The 17141-nt window shown below is 38.1% G+C and overlaps 1 protein-coding gene across 3 annotated transcripts in view; it reads right to left on the bottom strand.

The window, feature by feature from the left end:
• The window catches only part of myo18ab (myosin XVIIIA b), a 170856-nt gene that overhangs the window by 46280 nt on the left and 107435 nt on the right, over nucleotides 1-17141 (bottom strand). For all 3 annotated transcript variants that reach the window (XM_059332180.1, XM_059332181.1, XM_059332182.1), the window contains 6 exons: nucleotides 14558-14701; nucleotides 13150-13239; nucleotides 10520-10639; nucleotides 5570-5681; nucleotides 2245-2372; nucleotides 38-192 (listed from right to left, as the gene is read on the bottom strand). In XM_059332180.1, the coding sequence (XP_059188163.1) occupies nucleotides 38-192; nucleotides 2245-2372; nucleotides 5570-5681; nucleotides 10520-10639; nucleotides 13150-13239; nucleotides 14558-14701 (749 nt within the window). The remainder of the gene's footprint in view (nucleotides 1-37; nucleotides 193-2244; nucleotides 2373-5569; nucleotides 5682-10519; nucleotides 10640-13149; nucleotides 13240-14557; nucleotides 14702-17141) is intronic.

Raw genomic sequence — 17141 nt, 5'->3', positions numbered from 1 at the left:
TGTGTGTGTGTGTGTGTGTGTGTGTGTGTGGACTGACTTCCTCTGCTTCTTCTCCAGGTCGTGGTTGCGGCTCTGTTGGCCCTCCAGGTGAAGTTTGGTGTCCTGCAGTTCAGCCGTCAGACGTTGAGTTTTCTTCTTCAGCTGCTGGATGTTTCGCTGGGATTCCTCATTATCGGCCTGCAGGTCGCTGATCTGCACAAACACACACAAACAACAAATCAGAACTGGAAAAAAACAACTTTTCAACACATCAGAAAACCTGAATTGCACAGAAATAAACATGTAACAACTTCAGAGTCATCGAGGCAGGAATAAAATCTGCAGACTACATTCACATTCACAATTTGATATTATTATGATTGGTGGTATTGATGGTGTGTTGAGTTAAATGCCAATTTCACAATGTCAATATGCTCACAATGCAGATGTTTAGCAGTTATGATGTTTTCCATGTTCACTATCTTAGATGAATTGATTGGCCTGATGATGATGCTCCATGAAGATTACAATTAATTCTCAGTGAATAATAGAAGTGTGTAACACATTTCATGGCGATCCAGACAATATTTAAAAACAATAAGCTAGCTTATGATAAAGGAAAAGCCAGAGAATCTCCAAAGTAATTAGAAGATTAACAAAAGTCATTATGATTTAACTCTACAGATAAAATGAAATGTATTTTACAGCAATCCATCTGATAGTTGCCAAGATGTTTCAGTTTGGACCAAAGTGGGGAACAGACTGATGGAGCGGCACTGGCATCCCTATAGCCAAACTGCTAGCACGGCTAGAAACAAGATCAGCCAACAGCCAATAAAAATCGTATTGCACTGGGAAAAAGCCTTTCTGGGCAGACTTTCTCTTTGTGCTTATAAATAAATAAAAGACACTATATTAAAACGTCTGGAGACTCAAAAATGAGTTGAGAAAGTGGAATTATATTTGAATCTACACAGAGCAGTGTACACAAGGCATAGTATTAAAGCCCTAAACATTTTCATGTATACTTCTGCATAAACTGATTCACAAATGTCATTTAAATCAGTTTACTTAAACCAGAGAGAACCAAGAAATATTTCCTGTGTATCCACAGTGCTCTGAATCAAGGTTATAATAGTTTTGGATTTTTCATCAGTTTTAGTTTTAACTTCGTTGTGATTTTTTGTTTTCAAATTCAGTTAGTTTTAATGAGTTTTTAGAGTGAGTTTGCTAGTTTTAATTAGTTTTTATTTTTTGGAAAATGCTTAGTTTTAGTTTAGTTTTTATTAGTTTTAGTTTTTTGTAATAAGGCATTTGTTGGGTGTGAGATTAAAAAAAGTCACAGTAAATGTTGCCTTTATTTCCTTTGTCTGATCCATCTCAGCCCCAATAAGTTTATTAAGTCATAAAACCAGACAGATGAAATAGATTTCATATCAACCAAAAAGGTTTATGTATGAAAAAAGTTGACAAAGGCGAAAACGAAGGACATTTTCACTATAATTTTAGATACTTTTAGTTAGTTTTGTAACCACAAAATACAGTTTCAGTTAGTTATCGTTTTTGTAAAAACTCGTTTTTATTTTGGTTAACAAAAATGTTTTTTCAATTTTAGTTTTCGTTATTTTGTTAGTTTTTCGTTAACTATAATAACCTTGCTTTGAATAAAGACTATTAACTTGTTTTAGTAGTTTTGCTCTCTTTATTTGTCCTTTAACTATCTCAAGGTGAACTGTCCCTGTCTGCAGGTGAAGAGCAACACTAGAATGAACTATTGAAAAATACTATTTGATCGTTTACAGTTTTTGGATGTGATTTTCCCTTGTTTTAAATATATAACTGCATCTCAAGTTTGCGTCATAACAACATGGTCCCAGTACCCTCAATAATCACTACATAAGACTAAAGGGTCTGAACTGGAATTTCTACAAATAGTGTTATTAGTACCTGTGCTATTACTCTAACATTATGGAGACTAGAACTTATATGTCCTTTGAAGACTTTGGAGTTCACATGGGCTTTAGTTTAGTATGTAGAAACATCTCAGGTTTGCCTAAATTCAAATTATTAAAATAACTACAAATATTTGTTGTTTTGAAACAAGAAGCTTGGAGGCATCTACTTTGTGTACAGCCTTATATCATACCATAAGGCAATTACTGTATTCTTTAATACTAACAATTAAAATCAATTAGTTCCACAATACATTATATCAGAGATGGAAGTCAATGGTTTGTGATGGAAGGTGTGTATCGGTGCACTCACTCTCCTCTCCAGCTGCCGTTTGTTCTGCTGCTCCACCTCCAGCTTGTCATCAAACTCCTGCTGCAGTCTCTTCTTGGTGAATTCAATCTCTCTGATGGCTCGTTCATACTTCAGCCTCCACTCTCCTCCTGTCACACCAGCAAGTTCACAGTCAGCTTCATCTTGTTTGCCTCGTATCTGAATATGTGTAATCTGCAGCAGTATCTGCATACCTGCTATAAAACGTGTATTTACCAATAAGGAATCTGTCTCAAAAATACAGTATTTGTTTGAAATGAGGATTTCAGGGTCCTGTGCTTGGCAGTGACTCATATTACCACAATGATATGAGCACACCTGAAGGTTTGTACTAAGGCATCCAGGCTTCTTCCTCTTCTGACAACTATTCATCATTTATCTTAATACGCTTCGCTCCTCTGCTCTCGTCTTGTCTACTGTCTAATACTTTGAGAGACTCCCTGCACTGCTCTCCAAACTAAAAACCATGGATTTGATCAACTGGTCTCTGGTCTCGCAATTGACACCATCTTCTCGACGAGAACCCGGGGTTCGGGGAGCCCACCTGTCCTGCCGGGACGTTTGCAGCTGACTACACGATGGACGTGTGGGATAGGTGGTGAGTCAAGTGCCTGGCGGCTCTTTCCGTGAAGGACATTGAGGATATCTAACTATTCGGAACCATGATTACAGGTCTTTTGTTGACTGGATTAGGAATTGCCCTGGTTTATCAAGGAGTACAGAAAACGGTGACAGCTGTCCAAAGCCCCACAAGGCAGCCCGACTTGATTGCAGCGGTGGGCAGAGCTGTCAGCACTCAGACTATGACTATAAAACCGCAATATGGATAAAATCATGGAGAAGCTGACGGCTTTGCAAAGGCAAATGGATCGTTTCGAAGACCACAATGGACAAGAAGAGTAGTCGTGTAAATTGAATGTGGCCAGTCGCCCTGAGCCCAAAAATCCCAATCTTATTTTATCTAATCTGCTTTTGGCCCCTTCAACCAGCTGAGGCCTCAAGGCCGTTACTGGAATAGCAACTCCTCTGGAGGAACACTGCAGCGAGACGCTCTTGCACCCCCCTTCCCCCACCTCCCACAGACACCTGCTGATTGTTGACTCTATCTGGAACCTGACCAAGGCTGTCTCCATGGCAACTTGCTGTGTTATAGCTATGACATTCCTGTGAACTGAGGCACTGATTGATTGGGATGCCAGGCGAGGTGACTCACCAGGCTTACACATGAACTTCTACACATATACAGATATGCAATCACCTCCTTCTACCCCCCATCCCATGCCTTCGCCGCTTTGTACCCCCAGTGTGACAAGCGGGTCTGTGACCAGCGCCGCCATGGCTGCAGAACAGATGGCTGCTTGCCTGCGCTTGCTACCTCCACTCCCCTCCCCTGTTGCATGTCATTTTTTTTAAGTTGTAAAGAGTATGTGCATATGTTGCCGAGGTGTTTTTATTTTTTTTCCCTCTTCCCCTCTCCTCATGTTATGCTGTATCTATTTTCTTTCATCCCTGTCTTCCTGTCCTGTCCACCCCTTTGTCATATTGTATGTATGTTTATGTACATGTATGAACAGGTTGATGGCTAATTTCGTTGTCCTAGTACTTGTTACTCTGTATATTGACAATAAAGGTGAATCTCTTTGTGGCTCAAATTCGTTAAATCTAAGACAACAATGTACTTCAGGTCTGACATGAAGAATATCTTCCTGATTGTGTTGCAGAGCCAAGTTCACCTGAGTCAAAGCTCTGCTATGGCACAAACATTAAAGCTGTTCCAACCTAGGCAACATGAAGACATTTAGTCAAAAATCAATTGGACATTCACAAAGTCTGTCACAAAGACAGCTGGCGGCCTGCCTGCAGGGTGTCCTCCACTGAATCATTACTTCACGTTTCACTTTTAACTGATCAATGTCAAACGTACTTCTTCACATCGCATTTTTCTTGGCTTTTGTCAAAGCATCGATCAGACACCACCCCTACAGTTCTGCACTTCCACTGAAGAACAAGGTCTGGGAGCGAATTACTGCTATTGTACCGTCTGTGTGGGAGAATGTGTATGTGCTGTTCACACAGTGTTTGTGTGAGACTGTCAGAGGTGTACATTCAACTCAGTGCCTGTTTGTTGTGCTTCTGTTGACTGATTGTTTGTCAAATATACATATTGTTGTTGAAAGACTAATCGTGGCTATATTTCCATTTTGAATATACTAATTTAGTGAAAAACAATAAAACACTTCTGTCCTTTTTCATTTAATATTGATAGTAAACTTGTCAGAGAGGCATTGATTCTTCTCTTCGGCTGTTTGTAAGGCTGCAGATTGTGGTGTTGTATTTGATTAAGGGGTGAAAATGATGAATTACCTGATGGACAGAAAATAAATTTTCTTTATTCTAAAAAATAGGGAGAGTGAGGACACCATAATCTGTGTCTGTATCCTTAGTCGGAGCGGGTGGAGTTTCAACTTGAAGTGGGTGGGGCTTAAACATGAAGTGCGGAGGACCTGACACTAAGTTGATTTTTTAAGAAATTGATATGGGTTGATCAGACATTGTTATATTTAGTAATTATAGGAAAACTATTTACAGATCAGACTCAGAACAAAGCCTCAGATCAAAGATTTTGATCACAACAGTAAGAAAACTATTTACAGTGCACAGATACATGAGTCATCATCACAAGTATGGATAGTGACGTGTTACTCAGCTGATATGTGTATTCATAAGAACTATCTATATCATCTGTACCAGATTATTGTTTCTTCTGAGTAAATGCATATTTATACTAACAGTAAATGATAAAAGATATACATAATTGGACATCATGCAAAACCCTTCAAAACCTGAAGAGTATCACCAATTGGCTAATTTAATTCCACTGTCTGAGCTGTTTCTACAGTCATCACACCACTGTTCCATATTTTAACACAGAAAATGTAGGGATTAAAGGGTACATTTTCTTCGTATGATTACAGACGATAACCAAAACATGGTAACAATTAGTATGTCAGGCTGGCACATCTTTCTGTCTGAACCGCTGCTTACAGAGCAGTATGTAAGACAGCTAATTAAGCTTTAGTGGTCCCAACGCAACAGATGGGACAAACTTCACAGAACTGTCACTGTACGCGCCCACACAGTCATGAGAAGATAGGTTATCAGCACAACACCTGTGTGGGTGTCCAGCAGCTTTAGCAGACGTCTGACAATGAATGGAGAATTTTTAAAGGAACTTAACATAAATATCAGAAGCATATTGATAATAACTGCAGTGTTCTTTTGTCCACATGGTGTCTGTGTGTCTGACCTGTGTCGTCATCTTCCATCTCCCCGTTAAGTTCAGACGCTCGGATGAGTCGGGCCTCCATCACCTCCATCTCCATGGACTCTGTCTGTTTCTTCATGCTGTCAAACTTGGCCTTGAAGATGAGAGAAAAGAACGTGTTTCTATGGCAACGTGACCACATCTGTCTCCATAGATTAACTGAGGAGTATAAACCCAACAGAAGCCCATTCAACACCACAGAGACACACTGGACCAGGTTCAGTCTCAGGGGCCCACAGAGGACAGTTGTGGTTGTTGGTGCTGTAGGACTGAAACATCACAAAAATATTATGATACAATGATACATGATCATGATACATCGTTTGTGAAACTTTTGTCTCTTTGATTAAATGTGTTGATGCAAATCATTCACCAAAGAACTGAACCGTTCTTTGGTACATTTTGCCTTAACCCATTGAAGCATTACCGCATTTCTACCATTAAAACCGGGGGCGCTGTTGTGTTATTCTACCATTAAGGCCGGGAAAGCAGATACGTCATTTTGTAGTATTTGTTGTTTTTTCCACCTATTTTCGGTCTCTTGGCCAATGAAATGCATCAGAATACATGCGGGAGTGTCGCAATGCAACATGGGACTTTTCCAGAACTTTGAAATCATGGCGGAAGACGACTATAGCGGAGGGAGATCAGAAGTAAGTGACGGAAGCGAAATGAAAACAGCGCCGATGATTTTATTGCTGATCCGGACTTTGAACCCTCGGAACCAATCGACCGGGATTTATGGATGAGGAATATGTTTTTAGACGACATATTTTCACCGAAGAACAGACAGATTTGTGGCCATCTGGAGATAATAACAATAATAATACTAATTGATTGTGATGATGATATAAGAAATCATGACTGTTTATGTCTTATATTACTTTATGCGTCGTTGAGTACCCTGAAAAGTGCAATATAGATAAAATGTATTATTATTATTTATTATTATTATGATTATTATTATTATTTTTATTACAGTAGGCTAATGAGAACTATGTCTATTTCTTCCAATGGTCATATCATGTTTGCATCTTGCTAATGGGCATGTATTAGTATTATGCATAGGATTTTTATTCAGTCAAATGTAACATTTGCTGAGTTTGTTGATTAAAAAAAAAAAACTTTATTGAAGGTTTGGACAAATAAACTCAACTTCTCATGCAAGCCACGGGTATAAGCTCTCAAATAATTTTTGAATTTCATTTCTATCTGCTACAGAGGCTGAAAAAATCTTCTGTTGAATTTCCATAAAAACTTCAGGTTTTAGGGGTTCTTTCAAAAGAAGAAGAAAAGGCCCACAACCTTCCCAACAAGCTCTGTAATCAAATGAGTTTTAATGTTCCAGAAGGTTTTGCTGAGGTTGAGGTAAACAGACATGCTTTACTGAAATGTGAATGGACAGAGCTTGTTGTGTGTTGAGATGTCCAGGGAAGGGCATACTGCTGGAGAAAAAAAACTATCACAGGAAGTTAGATATAATCTGATGACCTCGACCTGCAACTTCTGAGTTTGGTTATTTCCAAGAAAAAGAGGGCAGCGAACTTGAAAGCAATCTTACACATTTGGTTACATTTTTTCCAGCATATTGATATGGAAATTAAAAAATAATAGCATCTACTCCAAATAATATGGAGATTGGTTGATCAAATGTTTCTTTAAGTTTGAAAAATGAAAGTTAATTCAATAATGGGGACATTTTGAGTGAAAATGTACAGGCTTATATTTTTTTATCTGTTGTGGCACATAGTAATTGTCCTGTTTTTATATTTTGTGACAATGTTCGGTGCAAAGCAGTGACCGTTCTAGGGCAAACGCTTCTAGTCGTACAAACTAGCAGCAGGAAGGACAATCGGCTCGGCTCAAGTTTCTTAATGATCACACGGACAAACAAAAACCTTCTGTAGAAGAAACAGCCACAACCCCACTGCCCTGACAAAGATCATCTCATGCAAGAAAACAACCTTGGCTCAAGTGAATATTTCCAAGAAGAGTGGTCACAGAGCCAGACAGCTTTCAATTAGAAACAGCAGCTGACTGGCTTGAAAGAGCTTTGTTGTGTTGTGTTTATGTCATTCAACCATTTGATTTCTTTTTACCATTTCCTGAAAGCACACAATTACATAATTCATTGAAGAAAATCTAAGAAAGTGCCTTACCAATCATTTTCCAATCAACAAACAAACAAACGGTTGCATAGATCATCTGAATCCCTTTACTGTCATGATATGCATGTTCTTTAATGTGGATGAAGACTTTGGTAGTATCAGTGGTTATGTCTGTTATCTCTGTTATTTCTCTGCAGACCCACTGAAATTATTTATTGTATAGACTAATCCAAATATGGCACTGGTCCATTCCCCACATGCGATGACCCTTTCCCTCTGTCTGAATAACCACATCGCCCCCTTGTGCCTCTCGTCACTCACATACAAAAGGCTATAATAAAATCCATACCACATTTTTATTAACCTGGCTATTGAGCAGTCATGGAAAACAAATCTATTCCTGCATCCCCCCAAAAATAGAGATAGAAATCAAGATAGAAATGGCCTGACAATATGATTTCACAATTACAGTGGTTACTCTGTTTTTTATGTGTGTGTAAGCAGGAGAAGGCAGTGTTGATGCTTGCAGACAGCCTCTGTGTAGGAATGACTAAATGGTGTATGGTAAAACACAGATTATGTATCTCATACATAATGAGGATCAGCATTCCATTCAGATTTTACACATAACATACATACAGTCCATTAAAAGAGCTAATGGTTGTTGAAATCCTTCCTCCTCTTCATAATAGCTGTGAAGTGATCCATTCACAGCGACTGCATTGTAAAAAAAAAAATGGGGGACAAAATCTCCAGTCCTCTGCAAAAATACTTTCCAGTTCAGCAGAACTGAGATAAATCATGTGGTCATTCCTCATGACAGCTGTGTTATGTTTAGTATTTTGTCCTAGTCATGCAACTAGCAGGACATATAGCTCATCAGTGGATCAGTAAGGAAACACTGTCAGGAGAAATATATATAAACAGAGAATTTAGGAGAAAAAAAGACTTTGAAAATCTACTTTAAATCAGACTGTTTAAGCCTTATATACCACTTCAGCTCATCTTCAGAATGTGTTTTTGAAAAGTATGGAGACCATTTCTGTAGTTGTATCATTAGGAAGGAATCACTTTACATTCAGTATGGAAAGAAGGGGTGATTTGTGATATTTGCCGATATAACCAATTAAATAAAACTAAAAATGACCTCACTATAGCAACCGATAAATTTCAATGTAGGATATGCAAGTATTGAATTAAGATAGAATTATTATCCCACCCAGAGCCTATCCTTCATGAGCTGTCCAGAGGGGAGAGTGACTTTAAAAAACGTTCCTCAATAAGGAGAAACTTGTTTAACTGAAGAATCATGATGCCTGCAGGATTTTCCTAAGAACAGTTGTTAGGCCTGGCAGCCATCCAAGTGCCCCTCTATCTACAGTATCCATTCAGATAATGGCCTGCATGGTGCTGTGGGGTATTTCATCGTGTTTATTGTCTTTTTCATTTTACAAAAGGATTACAGAAACGTTTGAGCAAAGATTTGTTACATTGCAAACAGTTCTAGTTGGCATGTGGCAACTATCGGTCCAAATGTAATAGAAATGGCTTTATATTTCATGAAGTTTGCAAATTGCTTCATAATGTAACATTTTCATGAACTGCGTTTGTTGATTTAAAACATGTTACAGGCGACAGAATCTTTTTGCAAGTTTATTTGGAAATTTCAAAAAATTAAAAAAGGGTACTTCTCAGGTGTTACAGAGGCTCGACAGTGAACAGAACCACTATCAGACAGTGGACACAGTCATTTATTAGCACATGCTGCCATGTTGATATTTGACCTGTGTCTGAATAATACTATGAACTACGGGAGCTGAGGGAAACAGTGGTGGTCTCACACTTTATACATTATCAAGTGAAAATGTAAAATTGTCCTAAGCCATTAATTCAATAAATTCAAAAAATCTATTTATGGCCCAGCTCAAGAAGTACATGATCCCTTTTTGGATAAACTTTTTTCATAGTTTTCCTGTACAGTACTTTGAAAGTTTAAAAGACTCAGCTGCAAAATGGCTGTAAAAGGTTAAAAAGAAAAAGGCATTAGGGCCTGCTTTCATCAGCCTTTAAAACGTCAAAATCTCAGACTGAAATCAGTTCGTGTCATCTGAATCACAGTACTGAGTGTCTGGCTCCGTTGTATGAATTGTGCACTAGGAGCTCCTGGTGCTTCAGTCATTGCTGACAAAACCTTGTCAGTAAAAACATATTGACAATACAGCAATATTTAAATACAAAAAGAGGTTTTAAATTATTCAAGTTTATTTTCTATGACATTTTACAACATGAATACTCCCTTAAAACATTACACTAGACTATAAACTCCCACAGGACCAAAAGCAGGGCTGGCTAACAGTTCTGATCTTTAATAATTCAACTGATGGGCTGATGTTAAATGTATATATAAATAAGCAGACATTAAACTTTATTTTATAATGTGCCTTAACATCAAACTTCATTGTTAAGTTGGAAAATGTGGCTGGGTTGTACAAAAATGTATTACCTTACCGCCGAAGGGCTAATTGGGGTATAAACTATTATCCATCTTTATTCACCATCGCAATGAGGTAGTTTCATTTTCATTTTCTTGAACAGAACTCATATCAAGAGAAGGAATGGGTCAGTGCTTTAATGGACACAGAGAGGCATTAGTCTCCTGGTGTGTGATCGGTTTAATCAAAGCTTATCTTAAGTTAAACCGCAGACAGCAGCATATCAACACAACATGACTCTTTTATTCTGCAGACGTGACTGAGTTACTTTACAACACTTCTCAGTGTGTGTGTGTGTGTGTGTGTGTGTGTGTGTGTGTGTGTGTTTCTACCTGCAGGTCCTTCATGTCCTTCTCCAGGCGGAGTCTCTCGGAAGTTTCACTCTCCAGCAGCTGAGAGGCTGACTCCCCAGTGTTGCGCTCATCAGCCAGCTCTGATGACAGCTCTGTGATCTGTTGCAACACATAAACACACACACACGTTTATACTGATTTTGTGTAAAGCTTGAAACTATTTATTTTTGTGCTTTTGTTTCCGGCCAGGGTGGGGGATCGAGCACATATTATTATAGAAATATCAGAGACATGACAAAAAATATATGAAAACTAAATTCATAGATAAAACCCATACAACACAAACACAACGCTCAATTCTTAATAATCAATTGTGTTTTTTTAGGGCCAGGACTCAGTTAAAGAAATTAATCTAATTAATTAGAGGCTTTGTAATTAATTAATCGACATTAATCACATTTTAATCGCATATAAATATTTGACCTGAGAACAGTGAGAAGTATTTTTTTTTCACATGGATTTTTAGTATACCATTGAATAATGACTGAATACATAAGCTTAAGCAACAAAAATATTGTTTATTTTTGTTCAAGTCCAACAGACCAGTGCAAATTTTGCCATTAAGTGTAGCAATAGCATATTTAGAAATACTTGAGGCTGGATGTGCTGCGGTGATATGCAAATTCCTTGTTGCATAGCAACACAACCATGCTCTTATCGACGCTTCCATCCATCGTTTTTTGTAACAAAATGTCCCATCATCCACGGGGCCAACCAAAGCGTCTCATCAGCTTCTTCCTTCATGTTCACTGTGGTTTGTTGTTGTCTGAACTCATGAACGCTAGTTGGTGCTCCAGTATAATCGGTCCGCCTGAAACTCATCCAGTGAGAAACGTTCCGCGGTGCAAAAATAAGTGTGATTAAAATGTGTCAATTTTTTTAACGTGTTTTTTGTGTAATCAATTAATCTTAATTAACACGTTAAAGTCCAGGCCCTAGTTTTTTTTTGCTCAGATCAGATTTTCCGATTTAGGACCACATATAAAAGTGGCCAAGGTATGATTTGAAAAATCAGATTCCATGTGATCTGTGCTGTTCACACTGTTGTTATAAAATCACATCTAAGTTACATATGTAGCCTGAGGTCCTCCCATCAGGGTTTGCTGGTTGTTCTACACTCCCCACTTGAGACTAAAGGATACTGTGCTTTAAAGGTTGTGGCTGCAAAACATTCAAACTCTCTCCCTTTGGACTCCAGACCTGCTTATCTTAATATAAAAACAAACAGTTATTTACCTATAGAGCTGTTTACACCTGTTTGTCATCAGAAACTGACAGCAGATGCTCAGAGGAAAGGGTGCAACATCCTCTAAAAACATTTCTTCCTCATGCCTTATATGTGAACTAAGATGAAGGAGTGATGAAATATTCAAGTCATAGAGAAACCCCCTGGATTGGTAAGCAGCGCTTCACCTCCCTCTCTGGTAGAAAGTCTTAAGTGTACTGCCCCTCTCACTGTATCTGTCTGCAACCAAACCAAGCAGTCACAGTGTACTGTGATCTAATGTACTAGAAGTTAAAGCAATTACGAGAAGGTGAGCAAAAACAACTTTTCAGATGGTGATAATTTGCTCTTTGAAATATATCATCACATAAATTCTTCTGTTTTTCTATTTGTTCAAGTGTGTTTTCTCCAATGTGGTCTTGTTGTAGAGGGTATGTTCTATAGCAGTGATTCCCAACAGGGGGGGCCCGACCCCCCCAGGGGGTCGCCAAAGATCCACGGGGGGCCGCGAAGCCCTCTTGATTTTAAGGGATGTAATAAATCTAATGTGTTAAATATAGATGAATCAGCATTTAATTCATTAGTGGGACAAAAACAACTAAATAAGGGCTACATTAAACGTTTATTCATTTATTTAAATAGAAAAATCACAATAGAAAAATTTAAAAATAAAGGCTTTATCGCGAGAATAAGGACATGTGTAACATCCCTCCTGCAGTATACACAAGTAACCTCACCTAGCGGTAACCTCACCTAGCGGTAACTTCACCTAGCGGTAACCTCTCCTAGCGGTAACCTCTCCTAGCGGTAACCTCACCTAGCGGTAACCTCTCCTAGCGGTAACCTCACCTAGCGGTAACCTCTCCTAGCGGTAACCTCTCCTAGCGGTAAAATGCTGAATATCTCAAAAAGAAAAAGAGAGGGTACCATGAAAGTTACTTTGAGTTCGGCTTCATAGAAGCAATGGACAATGGGGGGGTTGCCAAAGTTTACAATGGTAAAAATGTGGGTCCCTCAAGAAAAAGGTTGGGAACCACTGATCTAGTGTACTAGAAGTTACTAGAGGCACTTACTAGAATGTCAGCAAAAACAACTTTTCAGATGGCAATAATTTGCTCTTTGAATTATACCATCACATAAATCCTTCTGTTTTTCTATTTCTTCAAGTTTGTTTTCTCCAATGTGATCTTGTTGTAGAGTGTATGCTGTATAGTATACTGTATATAGTTTATTATATAGAGATATTTCTTCTAATCTTGTACAATGTGCTTCAGCTATAACGTATTCAACTATGGACGTGCCAGTTTTATAAATGTGAATTGTCAGGTACAGTATGACCCAAATCTTCATATGTACATGTGTCCATCTGTTTCTGTGGATTTACCCGGCTCTCAAGACGGTCGCTGCTGAGTCTCAGCTCGTTCCTCTCTTTCTCCACCTTCTCCAGCTTCTGCTTCAGCTGCTGGATCTCTTCCTGAGAGGGAAAATACAGAGGATGTTAATGACAGACAAACATGTTTGTGAGGATACAGCAGATGGAGGGAACTCATCAGCATATAAACTAATTATACTCACAACTGTGTTCTCACTTTTTCCTAATTGTACTGACGAGCGTTTTCCTTGTGCACAACCTCTGATATTTATGTGATTGATGTGATGCAGTTTAAATGATTCAATATTATTATCAATCAAATTTATATTGTGAAAATTTCAAGAGAAATCCTATTTGTCTCAAACAAAGTTCAGGAGTGCCAGAATGATAAAAAAAAATTCCAGGCATTTCAAGGAAAAATTATGAAATTCAATTTTGGGGAAGATCAGACTCAGACCGACAAAAAATAATTATACGAAATGAATTACTGTTTTCTTTACATTTTTATTGTTATATATTTATTTTAATTGATCACTGGCGTCAGCCTATTGGAATTTCTATTCAAATTCCTTTAAAAGTCAACTAAAATGTGCATCAGAGCTTTCAAAACTTACAAAAGTCTACAGCCCAGCACCTTAACATCTAAATTTTGTCAACTTCAAGTCTAGTTTTGAGTTTTTCTAGCTTGGTGAGCTTACGATTCCTGAGATATTTCTTACAAAATCATATTGAAAAATGCTTATTATGGTCTTTTAGCAATGTTGATAGGCTAATTTAGACTGTGCAGTGTGTTTGTGTGTGTGTTCTTGTACTTCCTACATAGTGAGGACCAGAACACGTATTTAACCAACAGAGTGAGGACATTTTTGCAAAGTGAGGACATTTCGGCCGGTCCTCAGTTTTTTAAGGCTTTTTTGAGATTCCAGACTTTATTTTAAGGGTTAAAGGTTACATGATAATGATAATTAACTGAAACTGTATCATGTGGTTACAAAACTAACTAAAATTACAGTGAAAATGTCCTTCATTTTCGTCTGTCAACTTTTTTCATACATAATGAAGATGGATCAGGCAAAGGAAATAAAGGCAAAATTTACTGTGACCTCTTTTAATCTCCCACCCAACAAATACCCCATTACAAAAAACTAAAACAAAAAAAACCTAAACTTAAACTAAGCATTTAAAAAAAAATACTAAACTAAAACTAGCAAACTCACTCTAAAAACCAATTAAAACTAACTGAATTCGAAAACAAAAATTCACAACGAAATTAAAACTAAAACTAATGAAAAATCCAAAACTATTATAACCTTGCAAGGGAATTCACTATTACAATGAGGGCCCTCACAAAGATAGAAGTACAAGAGTGCGTGTGTGTGTGTGTGTGTGTGTGTGTGTGTGTGTGTGTGTGTGTACTCACATCCTTGCCACGGATCTGTTCCTCAGTCAGCTGCACCTCTATCAGAGGTCTGACCGTGGTGAAGAGTTTCCACCATGGCCAGCCTTTGACACCACGATTCTTCTTGATGTTCTTCTGGATGCAGCGGATGGCCAGATCCTGGATCTGTCACACACAACAAAATACTGTGAGGCAGAGGACAAAAACAAGACTGCACCTGTAAAGCCTAAAGAGTATTTGTTAGTACATAGTATAGTACCACTAGGAGGGCTCCCTCTGTGTCCTGATGCATCAATAGAACAACGTGGATGTGGTGATAACTCACTCAAGGGAGCTTTTGTAGCTTATTTACCACTTGGCACAATTGTGGCAGTTATTGGAGCCACACAATCCAAAATGTATCAATGTGAGAAATGCATTAAAAAGGTCAAAGTGACAGTTTTTTCGAGAGCTTCTGACTTTTTAAAAACTTGATACAGGATGTCACACATGCTTCCATTCATCCATCTATTTTCTGTCATTTAGATGAAATACTTTTAAAACAGAATGTTTAGGTGTGAAATCCAACAGTAAACCAATCTGTTCAACCAGGAAGTAACAGCAGGATTTGAGCAGAAAGGTTGATTGAAAATTGTTGGAAAAAGTTGTGAGGACATAATTGGGTTGTATTTTTTCAGTTACATCCATCAGAGAGGTCGCTCCTGATGGATGAGCTGCTGTCCACAATGTGCCAATTTACCTCTATCTTTAAATGTAATAGTGTCTGCTTGACAGACTTGTAATAGTTGGGCCCAACCAATATAGATTTTTTGAGGCTGATACAGATTCAGATTTTAGAGGGGAACATTTCACCAATAACTGATCTGGTGGCCAACATAGTGAATGTTTGCACTTGAATAAAAATGGAACTTTTCTTTGTGGATTTTGCCCAGATATAAATTATAATTAATTGCTAAAAACAGCTGTCACAATACCCCCTTTTTTAGGACGATATATTTTCCTATAAACTATCACGATAAACAATAGTATTGTGAAGTACATCGTATTCCACAGCAATACATTTTTAAATCTCAAGAATATTAAACATTGAAATAGAAATGTGGAAAATAAATATTAAAACATCCTAGATAAATAAAACATAAATAAATAAACTACAATCCAAACAAATAAAATAGACTCTCTGGCTCTGCGAACAGAAACGGCACTGAGATAAATATTATATTATTTTATATTATAAATAATATATAAACAGCTGTTATGGAGATTTTTTTGACAATTCCTACTGCCTGTAAAACATTTGCAGTATTACTTAAATAGCACAAAAAGTCAGCGTTATAATGCGTCCACTATAAGAGTGGAGTGGCTCCTTTAAGAGGCAGGACAATCAGTGCTAACAGGCTAACGGTTAGCTCTGTAGCAATACAGTATGTATTTGCTGCAGCAGCATGTGGTCAGTTAGCAACCTCTTTGTGTTTACAACAAGCACCGGACACTCTGCACAGTTAGCGATGCCAGTTTGTTTACGATCAGCGCTAGACACCACCTGTACAGTTAGCATGCTGGTTTGTTTACAATAAGCAGCGGATGCTGTCCAGTTAGCTACAGCAGCTGCAGTTGCTGTGCAGCTGCTGAGCTGAACAGTGAAATCCAAAATGTTCCCACACCACATTGGCTTTGGCACCAATTTCTTTTATTCCACCAAACTTTCTGGAGTTGTGCAGACGTCGGGAGTAACACACTCACTTTGCTTTAGCTGGCTAGTGAGCCCCACCTCCCACAGAGGGCAGGTTGAAAGACAGGAGAGGGAAAAAAGCAGCAGGACTGGCGAAAATGTTGATGGCTTATGTAAAAAACAATAATCAGTCCACAAAAACTATCGTGTCCATTTTTATATATCGAACAATAAGTCGATGTAGTTATTATCATGACAGGCCTATAGCTAAATAAACATCAGTATTGTATGTTCAGCACTAGCCAATTACTGACAATTTGAATGAAAGAATAATAAAGAATAAATACAAATAAAATAAATAGTGAACACCATTTCTAAATCACAAGTATCGTTTTCTGAATTATATATTTGAGTAAAAAGGAGTTTTCACATCAGCACATATCAGAAAACGTGTACTGATACGATCGATAGAGATATCTTTTGATAGGTCAATATTGGCCGATAATATCGCTCATCCAATACATCTGTATAGCTGCTCTGTATGTGGAGAGTGGTGGCGCCCAACCAGGTGAACTGCTACCTGTGGCGTGGGCCACTGCTTGAAATTGCCTTAGTGCTCCGCATAAAGGTCAAATTATTTCAACTTTGTCCTTGATTCCTGCTGACCTTTCAAAGCACAACCAATGAGAAAGCAGCAGGAGAAGATCTAGTACTTAACTTCTTGTTGGAACTAAAAATTCTGATGGCTAGAATGGATTTAGACTCCAACACAGAACAGAATGAAATGGAAACAGAATAAATCAAGACAATCTTTCCTCAACCACTCTCTTAAAGACAGGAGATGTCTAATAACATGGTTAGAGAGAGAATCACCAGCAGTCTATGATCAAACACGCCTTGGCTCATGAGCAACGGTTTGACTGATGGCTGATT

This window comes from Centropristis striata, chromosome 4 (assembly GCF_030273125.1).
Source record: "Centropristis striata isolate RG_2023a ecotype Rhode Island chromosome 4, C.striata_1.0, whole genome shotgun sequence".
NCBI classification, from domain to species: domain Eukaryota; kingdom Metazoa; phylum Chordata; class Actinopteri; order Perciformes; family Serranidae; genus Centropristis; species Centropristis striata.
Note: the sequence above shows the minus strand (reverse complement) of the source record. Positions and strands in the feature narration are given on the sequence as shown.